The sequence below is a fragment of the Beta vulgaris genome, chromosome 5, assembly GCF_026745355.1.
Source record: "Beta vulgaris subsp. vulgaris cultivar EL10 chromosome 5, EL10.2, whole genome shotgun sequence".
NCBI classification, from domain to species: Eukaryota; Viridiplantae; Streptophyta; class Magnoliopsida; order Caryophyllales; family Amaranthaceae; genus Beta; species Beta vulgaris.
In genome coordinates this window covers 36,330,747-36,356,841 of record NC_079206.1, presented here as the reverse complement: position 1 = coordinate 36,356,841, position 26,095 = coordinate 36,330,747, and the positions used below count along the sequence as shown (strand labels likewise).

Below are 26,095 nucleotides of genomic sequence, written 5' to 3'. Positions count from 1 at the left end.
CCACCATAAGAATCAAGAAGTTCTAACTTGTAAGCATTATCACCAATACGTCCTAACACACAAAATGGACCATCTGCCCTTGGCATAAACTTGTTTTTGCGCTTCCCAGGAAACCTTTCTTTGCGTAGCCTTAACCATACCAAATCACCTACTTGAAACTCTTGTAATTTTCGGTGCTTATTAGCTCGTTGCTTGTAACGATAATTCATTCTCTCAATTTGCAACTTAACCTCTTTACATGTCTTCATGAAGGATTGTTGTCGAGCTTGAGCATCAAAATTAACAAGATCTCCTCGTTGAAAATCAACAAGATCAACAGGAATATGTGGATTAACCCCATAAATAATAAGAAATGGAGATGACCCTGTTGTAGAGGAAGGTGCTCTATTATATGCAAACTCCGCATGAGTCAAACGCACATCCAAATCCTTTGTAGTCTTACTTACCAATCCTCGTAACAAAGTACCCAATGTCTTATTTGTGACTTCGGTTTGTCCATCTGTTTGTGAGTGATGTGAAGTACTAAAGAGTAATTTAGTTCCCACAAGCTTCCAAAGAGTCTTCCAAAAGTAGCTAAGAAACTTAGTATCCCTATCTGACACTATACTTTTTGGAATGCCATGAAGACGTACCACTTCTTTGTAATACAAATCAGCCACAATTCTAGCATCATCCATTTTATGGCATGGTATAAAATGAGCCATCTTGCTAAAACGATCAACCACTACCATGATTGAATCTTTACCTCATGTTGTCCGTGGTAATCCAACAATAAGATCCATACTTACACTATCCCAAGGTACACTAGGCACAGGTAATGGAGTGTACAAACCTTTGTGGAAAGTACTCTTGGCCTTTTGGCATGTGGCGCATCTCTCAATCCCATGATGAACATCTTTAAGCATCTTACACCAATAGAAATGCTCACACAACAAGTCATATGTTTTATGTACCCCAAAATGTCCCGTAATGCCTCCAGCATGCATTTCCCTTATTAACAACTCACGTACACTACACTTAGGCACACATAGACGATTCTCCTTAAATAAGAACCTATCTTGAATAACATAGGAACCTTGAGGAGTAGCAATTATCTCCTTGAAATCATGATCATTACTATAGTATTGCTTGAGAATTTCAAACCCCAACAAGCGAGCTTCCATAACTGCCAACAAATACCCTCTTCTTGACAATGCATCCGCCACAACATTCTCCTTGCCTTCCTTATACTTAGAAGCAAATGTGAAGGCTTGAAAAAATTCCACCCACTTAGCATGTCTCACATTAAGTTTTTGTTGCCCATGTATGTGTTTTAGACTCTCATGATCCGAACGTAGCACAAACGGTTCTGGACGCAAAAAATGAGACCAATGTTCAAGTGCTCGAATGATGGCATAAAACTCCTTGTCATAAGTAGAATAATTAAGCTTATCCCCATTCAATTTCTCACTAAAAAAGGCTATTGGACATTTTTCTTGACGAAGCACAACTCCTATTCCCAAACCACTAGCATCTGTTTCAACCTCAAATAGTTTAAAGAAATCTGGTAGAGCAAGAATCGATGAGTTACATAAGCTAGCCTTTAATTCTTCAAAGGCCCTCTTTACATTGTTAGTCCAAACAAACTCACCCTTCTTTGTAAGTTCCGTAAGAGGGGCTGCCATGGTACTAAAGTTTCGGATAGAACGCCCATAAAAACTTGCCAAGCCATGAAAACTTCTCACATCATGTGTATTCTTTGGTTCTGGCCAAGATAAGATGGCTTGTACTTTAGAAGGATTAACTCGTACCCCTTCATTTGAGACTATATACCTTAAGAAAACAAGACAAGGAACTAAGAATGTACACTTTTCCATCTTGCCATATAGTTGTTGTGCACGCAAAGCCTCAAAGACTTGACTCAAATGATCAAAGTGCAACTCTCTTGTAGGACTATAAATCAAGATGTCATCTAAATAAACATCAACAAATGAGTTAATAAAGGGACGTAATACCTCGTTCATTAATCTCATGAAAGAATTTAGTGCATTGCATAGCCCAAAGGGCATAACCATCCACTCATATAACCCTTGCCTGGTTTTCAAGGCAGTTTTCCACTTATCCCCTTCTCACACCCTCATTTGATGGTATCCACTCCTTAAATCAATCTTGGAGAAGATTTTAGCACCATGTAACTCATCCAATATATCATCCAATCTAGGCATAGGGAACCTATACTTGATAGTGATGTTATTTACAGCTCTACTATCCACACACATACGCCAACTACCATCCTTTTTAGGTATTAACAAAGCTGGGATAACACAAGGACTTTTTGCTTTCTCGCACATACCCTCGATCAATTAGCTTTTGTACTTGCCTTTTTAGCTCTTTAGACTCTTCAAGATTGCACCCATATGCAGCCTTATTTGGTAGGGTAGCTCCTGGAACCAAATCAATTGCATGTTCAATGCCTCTAATAGGTGAAAGTCCCGGTGGAAGATCATCCGGAAATACATCTTCATACTTCTTGAGAAGGGTAGTTAAGGTAGGATCTTGTGGAGGATATTTTTGGTTGCTGCCTCTCTTATGTAAAGCACATATCCAACACCACTATCTTTAACCTCCCTCTCAAACTCAGCTCCTATTAAAAAAAGACTTGGCTTGCTTAGGTCCTTAGTTGGTGCCACCTTAGGGGGAAGTGGTTTCAACCTATAACGTTTCTTTATCAACCATAACTGAGTATATGTTATGTTTTCCAGCATGATTAATATTCCTAGCCTATTGCCATGGTTTTCCCATCAAAATAGAACAAGCATCCATGGGTATAACATCGCACCACAACTCATCTTTGTAATCGCCAATAGAAAACGCTACAAGCGCTTGTTTCTTTACCTTAATTGCCACATGATCATTAAGCCAATTTAAAGCATAAGGCTTGGCATGATCTCTTATAGGTAACTTTAGGATATTCACCATTTTAGACGAAGCTACATTTGCACAAGACCCACTGTCAATGATGAGATTACACGCCCTCCCATTCAGAAAGGCTCTCGTATAGAACAAATTTTCCCTTTGCTCTTCTTCTTCCTTCAATGGTTGAGACTCTAGCCTTAGTAATCTCCCCAAAATTAAGGTATCCTTGTCCGGAGCAGCCTCTTGAAGCTCTTGATCATCCCACTTCTCCTCGTCCTCAAAGTCAGACTCTCCTTCTTTACTTTCCTCCTCTTTCTCATGGCACAGAGTATCACACAATTCCTCCTCATCCTTTTGTTGCGCCAAGAAGTTCAGTAAGGTCCTATGATCTTTAGGGGAAATAGTAACCTTTTGTGGACAATCACGTGAGATGTGACCAAACCCTTGACATTTATAGCATTGTTTCTTGGCCAAAGCAGGTTGTTCGGGACTAATGTAAACTTTTGGTTTCGGTTTAGGTCCAAATTTGGATAATGTAGTTGATGATTGTGTAGGTTGGTTATAAGTAGGTTTATTCTTGAAGGAAGTAGAATAGGAACTACCAGAATATGTCTTCTCCTTTCCCTTATTCACCTCCCTTTCTTACTTTTCAAACCTCTCGGCCAATCTGAGTATATCATAAAAAAAAATGTAGTTAGTAGTTTCTACCTTATTGGCTATGGAAGGCCTTAATCCAGTGATGAATTGTCCAATCTTCATCTGCTCCTTTTCATCCAACTCACACAAAATACACAACCTCTCAAACTCCTTGGTATATTCAGCCACACTCTTTGTGTTTTGTCGAATTTGATTGAGTTTCAAGAATTGTTCTTGAAGATACTCAAGGGGAATGAATCTTTTCTTGATTTGTCTCTTCAATTCGGACCAAGTATCAATCCTAGGATCACCATCCCTAATCCTTTTGATCCTCAAACTTTCAAACCAAATACTAGCATACCTTGTAATTTTCAAGTGTGCTACTTTGAAAGCCTTATGTTCATCAAACCCTTTATAATCCATAAGCTTTTCGAATTGATGAATCCATTCTTGGAGATCTTCAACATTTCCTTCACCAGTAAACTCCTTCAACTCCATGAGTTTTAAGTCCATATCAATCACCATCCTATGATTTCTTAATGGCGTTTCTCTATTTGGACGCCCTCGTCCTCCTTATTCCTCCCAATTTTCAGTTAAAGTTTCCACCCTTCTATTGGTGTTTTGTATGGATTATTCATTAATGGAGGTAAAGCTTGCATTGAAGTCCCTCATCATATTCACCATAAACTCCTGTAACTCCTCTCGTGATATAGGAGTCCCCATATTCAAGAAAGTCTTAAGAAACTTACCCAAATCAAGAAACTTTGTAACTTTCTCAAAACACGACCAAACCTTATGAAATTCGAATACAATATAGCCTTATATATTGTAAGATTCCAGTTAAAATTTGGTAGCCAAATTCGTTGTCAAACGCTGGTAAACCTCCTTTTAATATCGTTGTTCTTGATTCTAGCGATTCTTGCGCACCTTCAAAGAACGATCTAGAAACTATATCAAAACTCCTTAAAATTTTATGAAATTTTAACACTAAACTAGACAAGATGTAGTCTAGTTTAGGATCAAAAATCTTCCAAAGACTCAATGTATGCTGGGAGTTCGAGGCCCCCAAAGTTACTGCAAATTCGGGATGCATTCGGACAGTAATAACAAGCATCGCCCTGGGATCTTGGGCAAAGCTCTAATTCCACTTGATGTTCCAGATGGATATGGAGGTTTTTTGGTGAAAAAAAAACTATTTTAAGGTGTGTGTTTGAAGGTGATGATGGGTAGAATCTTGAAGGCAACGACTTCAAGTTTGGAACAAAGGCAACGACTTTGATCCACTAGTCAAACTAGTCTCTAAACTTTCTCTCAAGTATTCTTAGCAATACTCTCAAAGATTTCTTATTCAATACTCAACAACATACAATTACTCCAATATGATGAAATACATGCGCTTATATAAGACAAGCCATGCACTAACAACCGACTTTAACTAACTATTATGCTAAACCGAATTAACTACTTAACAACATAAAGCATAAAAGAAACTTCTAGAGTAATTACATAACATACAAGTACTCTATACCCACCCAAGTAATACAAGCATTACTTGGCCCATGTCCAAGTGACAACCCAAACTCCAATACGCTTAAGTCTCCCATATCGAACTCCTATTTAGTTGTCTGGACAGTGGTTAGCATTGTGTTTGGCACTGTCTTGCCGCTAAACGCCTTACCGCTTCTAGTAACACTTGACGCCTCATGATCTGTATCAGTCTGAATAGTTCTTTCTGTTTGACCGTCTGTGGCTGGTTGAAAGGCTGTACTAATATGGATGCAAAGGCACTTGTTAGCCATGAGCCTATTGACTTGATCATGGACACTTTAGGGTTCGAAATTAAGAATAAGAACTAAGTCTTGGCTTGTGTGGTGACGTGGGACATGGAGGGAGGCGTGGGATGAAGCAAAGAGGAGTCCTAGTTCTGTTAGGATTACTTCATGTTTGCTAGATAGAATCCTAGTTCTGTTAGGATTGCTATGTTATAGATAGATTTATGTTTTGCAAGATAAATATGTGGCTTGTACATGTTATCTTTAGGCATGTGATTAGTACTAGTTAGATTAGGATAACTTTATGTTTTCCTAGTTAGATTAGCATAGATCTTTTAGCTAGTTCTAGTTGGATTAGTATAGGTTGTACCCTATATATAGGGGCCGAATTTTTCAATAATAAGATAGTTTAATTTTGTGTTTTATACATCTTCTTGATTGTTTGCTTACTAGGTTAACAATTGAAACCATTAATAATTCTTCAGGAGTGTTGAATTCTTAGTGTTAAACATCTTAAATTTAGGAGTGTTTTAAAGAGTGTTTAGAGTCTTTATTCAAGTTTCAGGATTGATCTTGATTAAAGTCATATCCCTTGTTCGACTTTTGTGCTTGACATTCAAAGTTCTTGAAGTTCTTGCTTCAAGATTCATATTCATACTTGTTATTAGACTTCTTGGTTTAGTAATCATATAAAGTGGTATCAGTTTTCCAGGGAGGACAGGATAAAAAGGATTCTCTTTGATCATACAAGATCCAAGGGCATCACAAGGTACGACATAGTGCAATATCGAGTGATATATATAACTTCAAGATTCGATCTTTGGCTACCAAAAACAAATCTTGATGCTTCAAGATTGTTAGGACAAAGTTCAAGAAGTGTTTCTAAACCAAGATTGCATTCTTTACACCCAAAATTGCATCAAGATCCATTCTTTAAGTTCAAGAAAGGAGTAGGAAGCACTCGAATACAATTTCACCATGGCATCCGAGATGGATAAGCTTGCTATGGCCATGAGTGCCTTGGCACACTCACAAACTGAGTCACGCAACCACATGGGGAGGATGGAGACGCCTAGATGCCATTGCTAGCATAATCACCAAGAAACTTCATCCAAATAAGTGCGACATACATGGGCGCCAACTCGGAAGATGAAGGTGATGAAAGTGATGCAAGATCATCCAAGAACACATACCAGGATGACCGTGGCTTAAAGCTAGATGACTATACTTGAGAGGGCAATCCAGAAGACTTGTTGGAGTGGATTCGCCAACTAGAAAAGGTGAGTGACTATAGGGGCTTTGATGACAAGAAGAAATTCAAAGTGGTTGCTATTAGACTCACGAAATATGCTGGAATATGGCTCGAAGGATTACACGCATAAAGGGCCAAGAAAGGTAAAGCAAAGATGTGTAGTTGGGTTAAATTAAAGGGGAAGCTCAAAGACAAGTTCTTGCCTGATGACTATGTACAAAAGCAATTCATAAAGCTCACGTCAATAAGCCAAAATGCACTAAGTGTACATGAGTACACCATGGAGTTTGATAAACTAGGGCTTTATATGTGACATAGAAGAGAGGGAGCAATACAAGATTGCAAGATACATTAAAGGATTGAATAGAAACATAGCCAAGAAAGTCGAGTTTCAACCTATCACTCCTTTGAGGATGTGACTAAACTGGCTAAGAAGTTCGAAGAGCATGACAAAGAAGAGAGGCCTAAGAGTTCTTACACACCTAGGTCTGACTCTAGTGCTAAAGGGAAAGCTACAACCCCTTACTCAAAGTGGTCGGAAGGTTCTAAGACCAACAATACACCTAAGGAGGACACTCACATTAATAAGACCAAAGTGGCCGTACATAAGGAGAAGTTTGAAGAGTTGAGGAAGTGCTTCAAGTGTCAAGGAAGGGGACACATAGCAAGCAACTGTCCTACCAAGAGATCTCTCACCATGAGGCAATACTTAGCCTTACAAGAGGAAGAGAGCATGTATGAGTTCATCCCTGAAGAAGAGCAAACCATGGGGGAAGAAGATGAAGAAGATGATGCTTTTGCGGAGGATGATACAAGGCTTATAGGGGTGGTTCGACGCACCTTACATGGCGCAAAGGGAGAACCTTTTCCACACTAGATGCAAGGTAGGTGATTAAACATGTAATGTAATAATAGATAATGGCTCTTGCACTAATGTTGTTGCATCTGAAGTGGTATCTAAACTAAACCTAACCACAAGAGCACACCCTAAACCTTACAAATTGAGTTGGCTAGATGATAGCACTGGCATGAGGGTGAAGACACAAGCTCTTATCTCATTCTCCATAGGAGGCTATAAGGATGAACTATGGGGTGATATGTTGCCTATGAGTGCATGCTATCTGCTACTTGGAAGACCATGGCAATTTTATAGGAAAGTCATCCATGAGGGGGATTCTAATGTGTATTCTGTGTTGGTTGGCTCAAAGAGGGTTCGACTACATCCCCTAGCTCCTAATGCAATGGCACCTAAACAACTATATAAGACACCAAGCTACTTCCTAAACTCAAGAGAATTCGAACATGAAGTGGAGGAGGAAGGCTGTGCTTATGCCTTAATTGTGAGACAAGTGACCACAAGTGTCAAAGCGCCTAACAATGAGCAACTTGAAGCGTTGATGCAAGAGTTTGAAGATGTTTTCCCTGAGGAGTTACCACAAGGACTCCCACCTTTGAGGGGTATAGAACATGCTATTGATCTTGTACCTGGCACCACTTTACCTAACAATCCTGCTTATAGATGTGATCCAATGGCTTCTAGGGAGTTGCAACGCCAGATTGAAGACCTCATTGAGAAAGGATATGTGAGGGAGAGCATGAGTCCATGTGTTGTGCCAGCATTACTAGTCCCTGAGAAGGATGGTACATGGAGGATGTGTATAGATAGTATAGCAGTCAACCAAAATCACAGTCAAGTATAGGTTCCCTATGCCTAGATTGGAGGATATGTTGGATGAGTTACATGGTGCATCAATCTTTTCTAAGATTGATCTTCGAAGTGGCTATCACTAAATGAGCATTAGGGAAGGAGATGAGTGGAAGACAATATTCAAGACTAAACAAGGGTTGTATGAGTGGATGGTCATGCCATTTGGCTTGTGCAATGCGCCTAGTTCTTTCATGAGATTGATGAATGAGGTACTTCGTCCTTTCCTTAACAAGTTTGCGGTTGTTTACTTAGATGACATACTAATTTATAGCAAGAGTGTGGAGGAACACTTGCTACATTTGCGTTGCCTCTTCATGAAATTAAGAGAACAACAACTCTATGGTAAGATGGAGAAGTGTAAATTTCTAGTACCTAGAGTGGCGTTTTTGGGATACATTGTATCACAAGAAGGAGTTCATGTTGATCATGAGAAAGTGAAAGCAATTTCATCTTGGCTAGCACCTAAGAATGTATCTGAGTGTCGAAGCTTTCATGGATTGGCATCCTTTTATAGGAGATTCATTCGAAGTTTTTCTTCCATCATGACACCTATCACAGAGCTATTGAAGAAAGGATAGTTTACTTGGACTTCCTTAGCACAACAAGCATTTGAAGACATCAAAGGTAAGCTATGTTGTGCGCCTGTTTTAGCATTACCTAATTTCCACAAGTTGTTTGAGGTGGAATGTGATGCAAGTGGTGTAGGGATTGGAGCTGTTCTCTTGCAAGAGAGGCGTCCAATTTCATACTTTAGTGAGAAATTGAGTGGTGCTAAACTCAATCACTCTAATTATGATAGAGAATTCTATACTATTGTACGTGCCTTGGATTATTGGTCACACTATCTTAGACCAAACCATTTATTCTTCATTCTGATCATGAAGCTTTGAAGTACATCCATGGCCAACAAAAGCTCAATCATAGACATGCTAAGTGGGTGGAATTTCTCCAATCATTCACATTCTCTTCCAAGTATAAAGAAGGTAAGGCAAATGTGGTGGAAGATGCATTATCTAGACGTTCTTACTTGTTAACAATTGTGGATGCACAAGTGTTAGGGTTCGAACACTTAAAGGAGCTATACAAGGAAGATGTGGATTTCAAAGAGAAGATGGTTTGACCAGAAGGTCTCTATGTGATACATGAGGGTTTCTTTTTCAAGGGAACAAGCTGTGTGTGCCTAAGTGTAGCGTGAGAGGGCTCTTAGTAAGGGAGGTCCATAGTGGAGGTGTGGCTGGTCATTTTGGAGTTCAAAAGACTCTTGATACATTGCAAGAGAATTTCTATTGGCCACACATGATCACAGATGTTCACTTGGTAGTTACACATTGTGCTACTTGTCAAAACGCTAAGAGTACCTTTTATAAGGGTCTCTATACACCTTGACCAGTTCCTAATCAACCATGGGATAGTGTGAGCATGGATTTTATAGTAGGGTTGCCTCGAACTCAAAGGGGAAAGGATGCCATAATGGCGGTGGTGGATCGTGTCTCTAAGATGGCTCACTTTGTTCCTATGCACAAGATTGATGATGCAACACATGCAGCTGATTTGTACTATAGAGAGATCATTAAGCTACATGGAATACCAAGGAGCATTGTATCTGATAGGGATTCTAAATTCCTAAGTCATTTTTGGAGGTGATTGTGGCGCATGGTTGGTACTAAACTACTCTTTAGTACTAGTCATCATCCTCAAACAGATGGCCAAATTTAAGTTACAAATCGCACATTGGGGGCTTTACTAAGAGGGTTAGTGAGTAAGACACAAAAGGATTGGGATATCAAGCTTGCTCATGTAGAATTTGCTTATATTCGAGCACATTCATCTACTACATCTCACTCACCATTTGAGGTAGTATATGGTGTTAACCCTTTACTTCCTACTGATTTTGTTGCAATGCCTAAACATGACATACATATGGATGCAAAGAAGAGGTTAGAAGCATTCAACAAAACGTGTGAACAAGTGAAGGCACGGATTGAGAAGATGAACATCCAATACAAGACAAGAGCTAACAAAGGGCGCAAAGAACATAGGTTCAAGGTTGGTGATCTTGTATGGATACATTTGAGGAAGGAAAGATTCCCTAGCAAGAGGAAACATAAGCTCATGCCTCGAGCTGATGGTCTATTTGAGGTGATTGGAGTCATTGGAGATAGTGCTTACAAGATAGACTTGCCAGATGAGTTTGGGAATGTGAATGCTACTTTCAATGTGGGTGATCTATCTCCTTAATATGATGATGAGAATATGAGGCCAAATTCTTTTGTGGAGGAGGAGAATGATATGGATGCAAAGGCACTTGTTAGCCATGAGCCTATTGACTTGATCATGGACACTTTAGGGTTTGAAATTAAGAATAAGAACCAAGTCTTAGCTTGTGTGGTGACGTGGGACATGGAGGGAGGCGTGGGATGGAGCAAAGAGGAGTCTTAGTTCTGTTAGGATTACTTCTTGTTTGCTACATAGAATCCTAGTTCTGTTAGGATTGCTATGTTATAGATAGATTTATGTTTTGCAAGATAAACATGTGGCTTGTACATGTTATCTTTAGGCGTGTGATTAGTACTAGTTAGATTAGGATAAGTTTATGTTTTCCTAGTTAGATTAGCATAAATCTTTTAGCTAGTTCTAGTTGGATTAGTATAGGTTGTACCCTATATATAGGGGCCGAATTTTTCAATAATAAGATAGTTTAATTTTGTGTTTTATACATCTTCTTGATTGTTTGCTTGCTAGCTTAACAGTTGAAACCATTAATAATTATTCAGGAGTGTTGAATTCTTAATGTTAAACATCTTAAATTCAGGAGTGTTTTTAAAGGTGTTTAGAGTGTTTATTCAAGTTTCAGGAGTGATCTTGATTAAAGTCATATCCCTTGTTCGACGTTTGTGCTTGACATTCGAAGTTCTTGCTTCAAGATTCATATTCATACTTGATTATTAGACTTCTTCGTTTAGTAATCATATCATGTACTCATCAATAGCTCACTACCACTACAAAAAAAATTGGCTATAGAGGCACATCATTTGGCTGACTTGCCTCTAAAACCCCCTTTTACCATCACATAAACGTGGTTGCCTCTAAATTATATGGTTTTTAGTGTCAAGTATATTCTGGTGCCTCTAAAGATACATTTCAGCATCAGATGAATGTTGGTTGCCTCTATAACCATGTTTTTAGCATCACATGAATATTGGTTGTCTCTAAATCCATGTTTTTAGCATCACATGAATTTAATTGTCTCTAAAGTCATTTTTTTTTAGCATCAAGTGTAGTTAATTGTTTCTAAAGCCATGTATTTAGCGTCACATGACTTTAGTTGTCTCTAAAGCCATTTTTTTCAGCATCAACTGTAGTTAGTTGTCTCTAAAGCAATGTATTTGGCGTCACATGAATTTAGCTGTCTCTAAAGCCATTTTTTTCAGCATCAACTGTAGTCAGTTGTCTCTAAAGCCATGTTTTTAACGTCACATGAATTTAGTTGTCTCTAAAACCATTTTTTAGCATCAAATGTAGTTAATTGTCTCTAAAGCCATGTATTTAGCGTCATATGTATTTAATTGTTTAAACTTTTTACATTGTTATGAGCACCCTTATTCTAATTGTCCTTCCATTTACTTAATTCAAGGCCCAAATTCTAGTCCATAGTCCATTTGTCTTTTCCTAAAAAGAAAAAGGAAAATAAAACACAAAAAAAGAAAAAAGAACGTGATTCATCTTCATCCTTCCTCCTGCCTTCCTTGCTTCGTCCAGTTCTGGGCTCAAGAACCAAGAAATTCGTCTTCCTTCCTCCTTCAGCTGATTCATGGCACATCAACCAAAAAAATGAAAAACTTCAACACCTCTCTTCTTCTCTTTCGTCCAGTTCAAGCACACACACCAAGAAATTTTCGAAAGCTAAACTCTCACCATTCACAATTTCAACCGAAAATTTCCTCCTATAAATACTGATTTCTCTCATTTGATTCCACAAGCAAAACCACTCCAAAGGTTGCTTCAATTCCCCTCTTCTCTTCCTTGAATTTCTGATTTTTATTTTGAAAATTAAAAATAAAATTTCAATTCAACAATTTCCTCTGTTATTTCTTCTCGCCGGAAACCACCACTACCTCCACCTTCGAACCACCAATTCGCACCACCACCGCCGGCTTCTCCTTCCCTTCGCACCTCCGTCGTCCTTCCTTTCCTCCCCTTCGCGGCGCCTTCTGCTGCGTCCCCTGCAGCCTTCGCGAACCACCACCACTCTCAAACCCAACCTCCTTCTTTTTCGCGGTGCCTGAGCTTCGCCGGTGAACCGCCAGCACCACCGAACTCCCTCTTCCTCTCCAATGTTTCGGCCTCCTCTGCTTTCTCCCTCCTCTTCCTTCGTTTTCCTCTTAAATTGAGGAACTGAAATCCTCCTCCTTTTCTTTTAATCTAATTGTGTTTTAAAGTTTTGTTTTATTTGGTTTTTATTTGGTTACTTTATAACCTTTGACTTTCCTAAATTGGTCCATCTTACTAAGTTAGTATGTTTATTGCTTTAGTTTCACTTTAATCTTTTATAAACTTGATAATGTTTTCTAATTTTCTAAAATAAAATAGGATGTAAAATTCTTTCAAAAAAAAAAAAAAAAGGATGTAAAATAAAGTTAGTTTTTCATATTTAAAATAATTGTTTAAGTAATTTTTGTGAATACTTAAAACGATCTCTAAAATAATTTGAAAACCGTAAACTTTGATTCATAAACTCGCTTAAAATAATTTCTTTAATTTATTTGGATTATTTAAATCGTATATTTTATAAAAACGGGGTTATTTAGGAACTAACTTAGATCTCGTTAACATTATTGTAGACGTCGATTTCGTAGATGAGGAATACCAGGAGCGCAAAACCCTAACTCCCACATATGATGAACTAAACCTAAATCCCACTATATGGGAACTTACTATTATTAACCATAAAACTGAAAGTAAAAAGAATGAATTTTAAATTAAAGAAGCGAGTTTGCGCTTACCATGGAGGAACAATCCATGGCAGCCGTGAAGTTTAGGGTTTTTAGGGTTTTTTTTGTTTGTTTTAATTTTAGAGAGAGGGGGTGTCGACTAGAGAGAGAGATGCGTATAAATCATAATGCCTTCTATGCATTTTTCTGATTTTATCTTATGATTTGAAAGTTTCTTATTTGATCTAATTTTTTTAAAATTTGATCTGAATTTTTCTTGTTATAATTGGTTTTTAAGGTTATAATTTTTCCGATCCCTTATGATTTGATCCGAATTTTTCTTATCTGGACTAAATATTTTTGTCTGATTTCAATTTTTCTAATCTTAGCTAATTTGATCAGTTTTAATCTGATCAATTTTAAAATAAGCATTATAGTGCTTATATAAGTTGAAAAGAACGCACCCTTACGGTGCGTCCGTTCAACTCATTTAAGCACTCTAACACTTAAGGTGCGTTTGATTCAACTTATTTAAGAACTTGGTTGCTTATTTAAGAATTAATCAGATTAGATAAGATATGAAAATTTCAGATCAGATAAGAATAATTCAGATAAGATAAGAAAAATTAAGATCAGATCAGGTCAGATTAGAAAAATTATAACTATAAAAACAACTACAATAAGAAAAATTCAGATCAGATTATACCAGATCTGAAAAATTTAGATCAGATAAGAAAAATTCAGATCATATCAGATCTGGTAAGAAAAGTTTAGATCAGATCAGAAAATTTCAGACGAATCAAACACACCCTTATCTTAAAAATTAACACATCATATAAGATAAGATAAAAAAAATCCAGAATAGGGTCTGATAAATTCAGGAAAAAAATCCAGATTAGATCAGATCAAATAAGAAAAATTATAACAATGAAAACAACTACAATGAGATAAATTCAGATGAGAACAAAAATTTAAGAACAGATTAGATCAAATAAGAATAATTCTAAAAACGATCAGGTCAGAAAAAAAAAATCTATAGTAGATCAGGAAATTTCAAATTTCAAATTAGATCATAATTATTCAGACAAAATGAACTCACCATTAGTTGTTCATACAATGAAATAACAAAAAAAAATAAAAGTACAAAAGCGGCGCCGTTTAAATGTGCATGCAACGATTTGAATCAAAAATTCCTGCGATCTTACCATTCTAATATATTGATCGATTCAAATTAGAGGTGATTCAAATTTAAGCGCCTCCTCTTTTCTTCTTTTTCTCTGCTCTCTCTCCTCTCCCACAAAACCCTAATTTTCAACTTAGGGGCTACCACCACCCTTTTGGGCGGTGGTATGCCCCTTTTCTCGTTTTATTACTAGCTTTTTAGGTTTATGTTTTCAATAAATCTCAGTCTTCTCTCTAATGGAGAGTTTTTCTACCATATATTGGGTTATGTCTACCCATATATTGGGTTTTATCTCTCTCCATGTGAGAGTTTAGAGAATTTGTTTTTGGATTTTTGTGTATTTCAAGATGTTGATTTGTTGGTCGAAATTTGTGCGGAATTGCAACAAATGTCAAGACTTCGTTTACAATCACTTGAATTGGATCCGTTCTACTTCAAATCTACAAAAGATCAACAGACTCCTTGCAGAAGGCTGCATCAGACAACGATGTGAAAGACAAGGGTTTTCAGAAGTGTTAGATCTACTCAACGATCGTGGTTTTATCATATTAGAATTGTATTTATTTCATTTGATATGTATTTGTTTAGCTTTGACTTTTATTGTAGATGTCGTATGACTTTGAATCAATGAATTAATGTTATTTTTTAAAAAAAAAGTGAGCCCGGCCCACCCACAAAAAATTGCGCGTTTGGGAACTATTTTTCGGCCCGACCCAATTTTTTTGAAAAAAAAGTGGGTTTGGGAAATGCAAAAATGACGTTTTTAGTTAAAATTTTGGCCTGGTGCGATTTTGGTCCGAAAAACCCGCTATTTGAACCCGAAATATGCAGGTTTGGGCATGAAGATTTCGGCCCGAAATGGGCCGTATTTTTTAGCCATGGCCCGGCCCGGCCCATGATTACCTCTAATTCAAATCGTTATTAGAATCTTAAAAGTTTAAAATCGCGACTAAAATTGTGAAAAATCGTTCAAATCGTTAAAATCATGATTTTTTGACCATTTTAACGATTTAAAGAAAGAATGAAATCAAACAATTAACAATCTCCTCTGTTATTTCTCTCTCCCCTCTCTCCTCTCTACTTTGAAAAACCCTAGCCTCCATTGTTGATTTTTAAAGGGGCTTCCATCGGTTTTTACCGTTGGAAAGCCCCCACCTTTGCTTTTTTATTTGTTTTTAGGTTTCCAATAACGATTTCTCCCTCGAAAGACAGGGTTTTCGATCTCCTTCGTAAGAAAAGGTTTTTCGATCTCCTTCGAAAGACAAGGTTTTTCGATCTCCTTCGAAAGACAAGGTTTTCGACCTCCTTCGAAAGACAAGGTTTTTCGACCTCCTTCGAAAGACAGGGTTTTTCTCCTCTTTTAGAGGGGGAATTTCTACAGGTTACAATCCGGGATACTAGATGTAATGGATTGCCGTGAAATTATTTTGTTGGTGAAGAATTATGCGGGATCACAAAGGTTATCAATTTTTCGAATACTGTCAGATGAATCCGACGGAAATCATCCTCACGACTACAAGGGATCGTTAGATTGTCTCTCCAACAAGGCTGTATTTTCCAGCGATATAAGCGGGAGATGTTCCACATTGCAAGATTTGTTTGACGATCGTAGTTTTTATGAAGGAAATTTTTGTTTGATTCAACTTATGTATTTGTTTGATTCGATTGCTTATGTAGATGTCGTATGACTTTTTATTAATGAATTAATTTTACTATTCAAAAAAAAATGAAATCAAACAATTGGGCCAGGCCCATCCTTATAATGCTTGATATTTTCTAAACCCTAAATCATCATAGAACAATTAGGCCAGCAGCACGCGTGAAGTTTTTGAAAAACATTCTGAAAAAAACACGCTGAAGAGAGAGACTGAAGAAGAGAGAGACTAAGGAAGAGAGATTGAGAGAAACCCTAATCTCAACGATGGAGAGACGGCGACGGAGGGACGACGACGTCGACCGCACATTCGCTTTCGTCGGAGCCGACGACGACGAGCGGTGAGGAAGAGGAACGAAGTCACGAAGAGGAAGCGACGTTGCGAGCCTGCGACGGACTCAGGAGACGAAGAGGAAGCGATGCTGCGACGCCACGACGGAGTCAGGAGACGAAGCGACACCGCAACCGTCCATTCTCCGTCGCCGACCTCTCGTGACACTCACTTCAGTCAGTCAGTAAGTGTTCTTGACCCTAAGTTTTAGTTTATCACCAACGTAACATGTGTGCCCCAAAAATATGGCATTAGAGGCAACCTATAATTAACGACTACCTGATGGTCGCCTCTAAATGTAAGTGGTTTTAGCAACAATTCAAGTTTTGTGCCTCAAAAAGGTGGGATTAGGGGCAACCAACAATTAGCAACACCATAACTTGTCTGTCTCTAAAAGGTGGCATTAGGGGCAACCTATAATTAGCGACGGACTAATTAGAGGCAGCGAGAAAATTGCTTCTAAACACCATTAGAGGCTACAAATATATATTTAGATGCAATTTTGGATTGCCTCTATATGTAGTTTTTTTTGTAGTGTACCCAATGCTTCCTGGGCCTTTTTCCATAAATTCGAAAGGAATCACGAATCTCTATCTAATAGTATACTCGTGGGTACTCCATGCAATCGAATGACATTTTTAACATAAGATTTGGCTAAGGCTTCCATACTCCACGTGTCTTTCATAGGTATGAACCTGGCGGTCTTGGTTAGTCTGTCCACTATTATCCATATAGTATTATTGCCTCCCCGAATCCTAGGTAAGGCTACAACGAAGTCCATGGAGATCGAATCCCACTTCCATGTTGGAATATCTAGAGGTTGAATCTTTCCTTGAGGTCTCTTGTGTTCACTTTTGACTTTCTGACACGTTAGACATTTGGAAACAAACTCCGTTACTGCTCTCTTCATCACAGGCCACCAAAACATTTTCTTGAGGTCCTTATACAACTTATCCCCCCTGGGTGGATGGAATAATTCGTGTTATGACCCTCACTCATTATCTTCTATTTCAACCCATCACACTTTTGTGGTACACACCACCTACCTTATATCGTATACTTCCATCTTCATGGATCTCAAATCCTTATGCTTTTCCCTCTTTAAGCTTTGTTTTGACTCGCTCAAGTTTCACATCCCCAGGTTGACTCTTTCTTATTTCGTCTAGAAAGTTGGGCTGGATGATTAGGGCACTCAATAATTTTTCTACTTCCCCTTCATGAACCACCTCTATCTGGAGTCTAGTAAATTTCTCACAAAGTTTGTCGGCAACCCAAGGTATTCAGGCTATGGCTAGACTTGCGACTTAACGCATCAGCAACAATGTTTGCTTTACCCTCATGGTACTGGATATCTGAATCATAGTCCTTAACGAGCTCTAACCATCTGCTCTGCCTCATATTAAGGTCTTTCTCGGTGAAGATGTATTTGAGGCTTTTGTGATTAGTGAAGATTCGACAGGTCACCTCGTAAAGGTAATGTCTCCAGATTTTCAAGGCAAATACAATTGCGGCCAATTCTAGGTCGTGTGTCGGGTAATTAACTTCATATGGCTTCAACTGATGGGACGCATAAGCTATGAACTTCCTATTTTGCATAAGAACACAACCCAACCAATTCTTTGACGCATCACTATACACATCATACCCTTCATTCCCATTAGGCAAGGTTAGGAAAGGTGCTGAGGTTAACCTCTCCTTGAGCGTTTGAAAGGCTTTCTCACTGTCCTTATTCTAGTTAAACCTACAATCCTTCTTCATTAAGTTGGTCATGGGCTTTGCTATTTTGGAGAAGTCTTTCGCAAACCTCCTATAGTAACCGGCTACACCCAAGAAACTCTTTATATCTGTGACATTCTTTATGGTAGGCCATTCACTCACAACTTTGATCTTTGTAGGATCTACTGACACACCCTCCTTGGAGACAAAATGACCCCAAAATGGCACTCTTTCCAACGAAAATTCACACTTCAAAAACTTTGCATACAATTGGTTGTCCTTAAGTGCCTGTAAAATAACCCTCAGATGACCCTCATGTTCCTCCTTGCTCTTAGAATAGATCACTATATCGTCTATGAACACATCGACAAATTTATCGAGGTAGGGTCGAAAAATCCTATTCATGAGGTCCATGAAAACAGCAGGTGCATTAGTTAACTCAAAAGGCATGGCTGTAAACTCATAGTGACCATATCTAGTCCTAAAGGCAGTCTTAGGTATATCATGATCAGCAATCCTCAATTGATGGTAACCTGACCTTAAGTCTATTTTGGAGAACATCCATGCACCCTGAAGTTGGTCAAACAAGTCATCAATCATAGGTAACGGATATTTGTTTTTCATAGTGACGTTGTTCAACTCCCGATAGTCTATACACAACCCCAAAGTACCATCCTTCTTCTTTATAAATAAGACGAGAGCTCCCCCTGGTGACATACTAGGTCTAATATACCATTTTTCGAGTAGTTCTTCCAACTGTTTTTTCAACTCGTTCAATTCTGTTGGAGCCATTCGGTATAGGGCTTTCGAGATAGGTCCAGTCCTAAGTACTAAATCAACAGTGAACTCTACATCTCTCCTTGGAGGCATACCAGGTATTTCTTCAGAAAAAACATCCTGGAACTCTCGAACTATATGCACATCCTTAGGTCTCAATGGATCATCCTCAACCCTTTTCACCGAACACATAAATAAAGGCCATACTTTGCCTCCGTAGCTCTTAAGTTGCAAGGCATTGATCACTTTAATCCCAGGTTCTCGAGGTACTCTCCTATATGATACCCTTTTTTCCGAAGGATCTCTCAGTTCCACTTTCTGTGCATCACAATCTATCTTAGCCATGTACTTCCCAAGCCAATCCATCCCCAAAATGACGTCTAGGTTCGATAAGTTAAACTCTATTAGATCATAAGGAAAGAAACCCTTCCCTATTTTCAGTGACACTTTTAGAAATCTCTTAGAGCAATTAACAGTCTCCCCAGATGGAATAACTATAGGCATAGAAATTGACACAGACTCGACCAATGCCAAAGTTCTAACAGTTGTATGGGCAATAAAAGAAAATGATTCTCCAGAATCGAACAATACTTTAACAGGAGTAGAGTTGATAGAAAAAGTATCCGTGATAACATCCCTACGAGCCTCCTCTTCGCTAGCCGTCATCATATACAACTTCCCCTTGGCTTTATTATCATGGGGTATTGGTCACATGGTTCCGATTTGATGCCTCATTATTGGTGTTGGTTGGAGGCTTGGAGTAATTAGAGTTCCCGTTGTATGCACTTCCCCCATTTCCGTTTCCATTCCCGTTTCCATTTCCATTCCCATAAGGCTTGTCCCCGTAAGTCCCTTTCTTTTGGCCATTGGGGTTAGCTTTTTTTTTCGAGTAACACTCATATGCTCCATGCCCCAATTTCCCGCATTCACGACATTCTACCTTATTACCCTCACAATCTCTCCCAGGATGGTTGTTAGGGCACTTTCTACACCTATACACACGCTCAGGTATGCGATTGTTGGTATTATTATTGCGGTTATTGTTGTTGGGATGAGAGTTGTTGTTATTGGGTCTCTTACCGAAGTTTCTTTGAGAGTTTTGGTGGTTTTGGTTCCCATGCTGTTTCTTTCCAAACTTCTGGACCTCGGGGTTTGGATCCTCTTTTCGTTTCTCACCCTGCTTACTCTATTCCTCTCGTTTTCTTATGGCATAAAGATGAGCAGCTTTGCCAAACACATGGTCTAAAGAGGTGAATGTATCTCCCCCCAGACTTCCTTGCAGGTCAAGGGTAAGTCCTAGTTCGAAACATGAGGCCTTAACTTCCTCAGTTGGGGTAATTTCCGAGGCAAATCTCATCAGTTCAATAAACTTTTGGTAGTACTCCTCAAAAAACATGGTCCCTTGCTCTAGCATCATAAACTCCCGGGCATTCTGCTTTTTGAGGTATCACATTATAACCAGCTGAAAGATTTTATAAATATCACATTATAAACATCTGAAAGATTTTATAAATATTTATTAACCATCTATATCAATAGATGTACACATAGCTGGACATAATTATTATTCATTATGATAGATAGAAAAACTCAATTTCTTTATCGCGTAGCAGAATGCTTATAGTACCAGATATATCCTCAATTTTGAAATGATAAGCTAAATGTATTCAACAACTTGAAACTTCCTAGATCAATATCAACTAACTTCCCAATAAGCCTAATTAGTTTATTCTACACGCATTACATTAAAAATCTAAATAAGATAATGTCATCAAATGTAATGATTTATAATTTCATGAAATATTTAAATGTAACTAAAAAGATAAAAACAATTACAAAATTAGGCTTACTCACATTGCTATTTTTCATGAAATTTACTATAGTTGAATGTTTCGCATTAGCTATCTTTACAGTGCGTGTAATTGGTAGTGGGCACTGGGGTTATGAAGTTAGCTTTTTCTCGGAGATATATAACGGTCGTTCTTAAACCTATAGGTTCGTAGTTATTAAAGTTAAAACATATTAAAGAAAAATAAGTACAATTATAATCATGAATTTTGAAATTTAACTTGAATAAGTATGATGTTACCATTTTATCAACATAGAAGATTTTTTTGTCCGAGGTCGTATATAAATTTTGGATTTCTTTGTACTTTGCAAGGAAACACCTAAAATAACATATGGAAAATATAAAAAAATTACGTATAAGAAGCATTATTGTTAAAATAAAAATAATTAAAATAACAATTTGTAAATACAATACATCCATCAGTTCTTACGCATAATCCACATGCTAGAATACAAGTTGGTTCATTAATAGATTCCTTTAATGCAATTAATTGACTACTAAACTTGATCTTCATAGATATAGAACTAACCAATTTAAAAATAAATACAAAATACAATTAATAGTAAAAACATATATTCGTAATGTTAAAAAATGTTTAATTCAGTATGTATTATGTATATAATACCTTTCATCCATAACTATTAACTCTCTACTCTGAATTGAAACGATGATTCGAAAGACATCTAAAACAATATGAAATAACATTTTAATTACATTAATTTAAGCAATATTTGAGAATATTGCCTACTATTACGAATTGAACCAACATAAATGTATATACATTACTTGCTAATTTATTGTCGTCTTATTGTGAGTTATCATATATCGAGGCTAACTGTATAATATTGGTATTCGATGAAGAATCATTCTTACTTGTAATGAATAATCTCATAAATAAGTTTTAAAAAATACGAAAATAAATTTTAATTAACAAAATGATTCCAAATTGAATGATTTGTGTTTATAGTCGATTTATTGCATTTATAACAATTATGTAGAAGGGAATTGAAATCCCTAAAAGAACATATTACTTGATAGCTTTAGCATGATCGAAGGAACAAAATAATGGATCACATTTTTAGATAAATCAAAGTAAATCATTTTTAGAACTTTTCCTTTGGTGAATATTATTAAGTTGTTAGAATTCACCTATTATTTTTAGTAGATAACTAATATAAAACATGAGTATATTCTTCAAGATTTTATTAGTATCGTTTTCGAACTCATAATCAATTATACGAAATTATGACAAAATTTCTATAATGGAAAAACAATCATTAGTTATTACTAAATTCGTGGTATTCAAATTTCAAAAACAAAACCGATGATTATGTATTGTTGTACAATTTCATAGCATGAAATGGTCGAAATTATCATTCAATAAATAATACTATTTCTTAATAAAGTATTAAACCGTATAAATCGTAAGTTAGTCTAAGAACACTAAATAAAATTTCGAAACATATATTAGATTGACGATAAGAAAGATACAATAAGGTAGTCTAAAAACAAATCTACTAAAACTAATAACAACCAACATAATCTAACATAACATAACAAATGACTAAAATAAAGATCAACTACAAATCATTAAAAAGACTACATTAGAATTTCAACTACCATCTTCAATCATCACCTTTCTCCAATTCATCACGATAATATTCAATAATATTCTTTTGCTTTTTGAGAAGCAAGTTCAATTTGATTGCGAAAATAGATAATTTGACCAATGTAACCCATGTTTACCTTTCCTTCATCTTATTCTAATTTGCGTAATTTGTAACATGCATTCGAGAACTTCTGATCAGTTGTCGACCAAAACTCTAAAAATTCGAAAGTTGCTTCGTTAAGTTCTAATGTATGCTTAGTAGTTTTAGGATCATTGAGTTAATTGCTTAAATTTGATAGATTTGAGAATAATAGATGAAGTGATTCATAGATGAAATGAGTTGATATTTAGGAAAAACAAAGAGGAAATTTGCCTCATTTATAGATGATATGACCGAATTTTTTTAGGACAAATTAATTACATTATGGTAGAAGTTGATATCGAATTTATAAGGATCGACCAATTGTAGTTAAATTTGAAAATGACATTGTAGCATGTCGTCAACATGATCAATTTTTTTTTAACACTTTTTAATGTATTGAATTAGTTGGAAGACATATTAGTTGGTAGGATTCTTAAAATGATTTTTTTTGGATGTTGATATTTATAAAAAAAAAAAGATAAATTTGCCTCATTTGTAGATGACATGGTTGGATTTATTTAGGGCAAATCTTTTGCATTTTGGTAGAAGTTGGTATGACATTTATAAGGATTGACCAATTAGAGTCAAATTTGAAAATGACATAGCATATTATAGGTCAACATGACCGATTTTTTTTAACTCCTTTCAATGAATTCAAACAGTTGGAAGACATATTAATTGGTAGGATTCTCAAATATACTTTTATGGGATGCTGTAAGAGAACATTTTCGATGGTAGTTAATGGGTAGTTAATTGCTATCAAAGCATTAAATTGCAATAATTAATATATTAGGGTATAATTAGAAGTGCAACATAAATAGAAAACATAAGTTTTTTTTTTATTTGATTGACATTTGGATGAGCAATATTACGTAAATAAAGATCATATAATGCATAAAAATTTCAAACTAATCACTTTCATTTGATAACTAATCCAACAAAACACTTTTCGTAGTTAGTATTACACCTCCATCATTCATGTTGATTTCTACAAATGGATATCGACATATGAAATGAGCTCATTCAGCATTGCAATGAAGAAAATGTAGTGCCATATATTCTAGGTCAATAATAATGCTAGAATTTTTGATTGTAGAGATCCCATACTCCAACATATACCAATTATTCGAATTCAAATCTTCGGGATTCGCAACATGATTGCAAACTTTGTCAGATTTTTATATAACCGGATCGAAACATTATTAGTACTATACATTCATGATTAAAAAAAATTAGAATGTTTCACTTTTGGATGTCAAATCTTTAATTTTTTTGGTGAAGTATGAGCACGTTTTTTTGGGAATATGGCTTGTATAGGGTGTAGGGAAAAGAAAAGATAATAACCTTTTTTGAAAATCGGTTTTCACCAAGGGTCGAAAAAAAAGAAGTAAAACTAATATAATTAATGAATAATTTTCGTATATAATATTGATTAAATCAATTTCTAAAATCACGTTATCCAACTTAGGAATGATTTTGATATATGTGATCAACTTGCACATGATTAATGAATTAAAACAATAAAAAAAATCATTAATTGATATTTTTCATATTAAAGCTTGATTGAATCAATTTCTAAACTACAATACTAACACTAATAGAACAACTTTATTTTTTTCCCATAAGATAATAATGAAAGATAATTTCCAATTAATATTATTCAATCCCTAAAATCACATAATCCAAATTAGGAATAATTTTGATATAAGTGATCTACTTGCACATATCTTTTTTTTTAAAAAAAAATTTTTAAATATCATTATGGAGTTATTACCATATTTAGAGCTTGATTGAATCAATACCTATATATATAATTACGTGATTCAAATTAGCAATGCATTTGGTTAAAGGTGTTCAACTTGCATATGATTAACTATTATAATTTATTGGAGATTAGATTAATTAGGCGGAACTATAGAATTTTGGTCATTACATTATGGTGCATTTGTAACACGAAATTTACATGTGGCACATAGGATTAATGAGAGAATATTATTTAAGTTTGGAAATAATATTGAATATAGGAATACCGAATAATGACCATGATTTCAAATTTCTTTATGTTTTGCAATAATCACTCAATTATTTTTAAATTTATGGCACCGTTTTGGTAGGTTCTATTTTTCCAAAAAAAAAATGATTATATAACGTATAATTATGAAAGCATTTTATTATGACTTATATAGGTAAAAGTAAATGTATTTTCACACTTTATTGGGAATAACTTATTAGAATATTTATTATGAAACGTTTTTCTCTGTTTATGATATGCATATTATAAATGAAATACAGTACTTATATTATGTCATTAAAAAATGCCAAAATGCACAAGAACTTTTTTGTTTATAAATTTATGGTTGTAGGGTGAATCTCACAAAATCATGGTGTGAATATAGCTCGTGATTTATAGTTTTTATAATCATATCGTTTATTAGGAATATATTTAAAACTTACTTATAACCCGTGCATTGAATGACCGATATAGTTAATATTATAGTGCAACATGTGACTAACCATTTTTTAAATAAAAAGCTAGCTTAAAATATCTTTGCTCTTCTCATTTGCTTCACTTTGAGGATTAGATAAAATCACAATTCACTCCACTATTGGAAACTCAAGAATGCAACCACTTCTTCTCCCACTTTCTGCAGTCATGCTCGTCCTATATCTATCTCTCTCTCTTATATTTATATTGTACCATCATTTTTCATCTTTGTTATAAGTTAAACATGAAGTCTCTATTCTAAATTAAAAATGAAATTCCTCTAAAAAAAAACTCAAACATGAAATTACTTTATTGAATGTATGATGCAATCTTACACTTCATTGATATCTCAGCCTTAAAAGATTGTCGATAATTAATACTGATATAACATCTTGATTATTAAAAATTGTGCTACATATCTTATAATATATTATGTCTAAAGATATTTATATCATAAGTTATAGTGGAGGATAACAATATAATTTGACTTAGATTATTGTCAATAGTTCCACAGTTTAAGATACTATGGCCTTATGTAATAATTAATTGCCTAAGTTAAATATTTTCTTAAATTTCAAAGTTTTATTTCAGGAATCCGCATTTTGATAGAAAATGTTGAACCAAAAATTAACACGTGTCAGTTTTAATTTTAGTTGCTCATGTTTTAATACTATTATAAGATATATATAAATAGATAGATATAGATAATATTTTTCTCAATGTTAATGTATTATTCTTAACCCAACTTATAATATCTGGTTTGATTGAAAAGGATTTAGATCTTATTTTTCCTAAATTAAAGTTTATGTATTTGTGAATTAATTTTTTAGTCTACCAACATCTCATATCTTATTATTCGCATAGTTGGTTTTTGATGATTTATTGAATCTTTATAAAAGTATAGATCATAGATCTATCTTGATATTTTGAAATGAGTCTCCAGTTAGGAGTATCTTGTGCTTTTAGTTGTACGAACAATGGCTAGCTGCATACCACTAATATAAATTAAATTACAACAGGGGTTTCAAATACTTCTAAGTTCTCTTGGTCTATTATCTGTGATCTTTCGTAATTTCATGAATTTTATAAATATATTTAAAGTATATTTATAAGTAAATATAATATTTTATGAGTCGAATTATTTTAATGTTTGAC

General features: G+C 35.6%; 2 protein-coding genes and 1 long non-coding RNA gene across 3 annotated transcripts; 2 read left to right on the top strand and 1 right to left on the bottom strand.

Moving 5' to 3' along the window:
• Positions 1 to 746: 746 nt before the first annotated feature.
• Positions 747 to 4,056, bottom strand: LOC109134920 (uncharacterized). Its single transcript, XM_019249334.1, has 4 exons — positions 3,604 to 4,056; positions 2,875 to 3,471; positions 2,333 to 2,565; positions 747 to 1,812 (listed from the first exon to the last, which is right to left on the bottom strand). Exons 1-4 carry the CDS (start codon positions 4,054 to 4,056, stop codon positions 747 to 749), a joined length of 2,349 nt encoding a protein of 782 aa, XP_019104879.1.
• Positions 4,057 to 7,583: 3,527 nt separating this feature from the next.
• Positions 7,584 to 8,255, top strand: LOC109134919 (uncharacterized). The gene has a single exon (XM_019249333.1). The coding sequence runs from the start codon at positions 7,584 to 7,586 to the stop codon at positions 8,253 to 8,255; it is 672 nt and encodes a 223-aa protein (XP_019104878.1).
• A 7,181-nt stretch (positions 8,256 to 15,436) lies between these two features.
• LOC130591506 (uncharacterized) lies at positions 15,437 to 16,085 on the top strand. Its single transcript, XR_008969257.1, has 2 exons — positions 15,437 to 15,643; positions 15,697 to 16,085. It is a non-coding gene; the product is annotated as an uncharacterized LOC130591506 (long non-coding RNA).
• Positions 16,086 to 26,095: the final 10,010 nt, after the last annotated feature.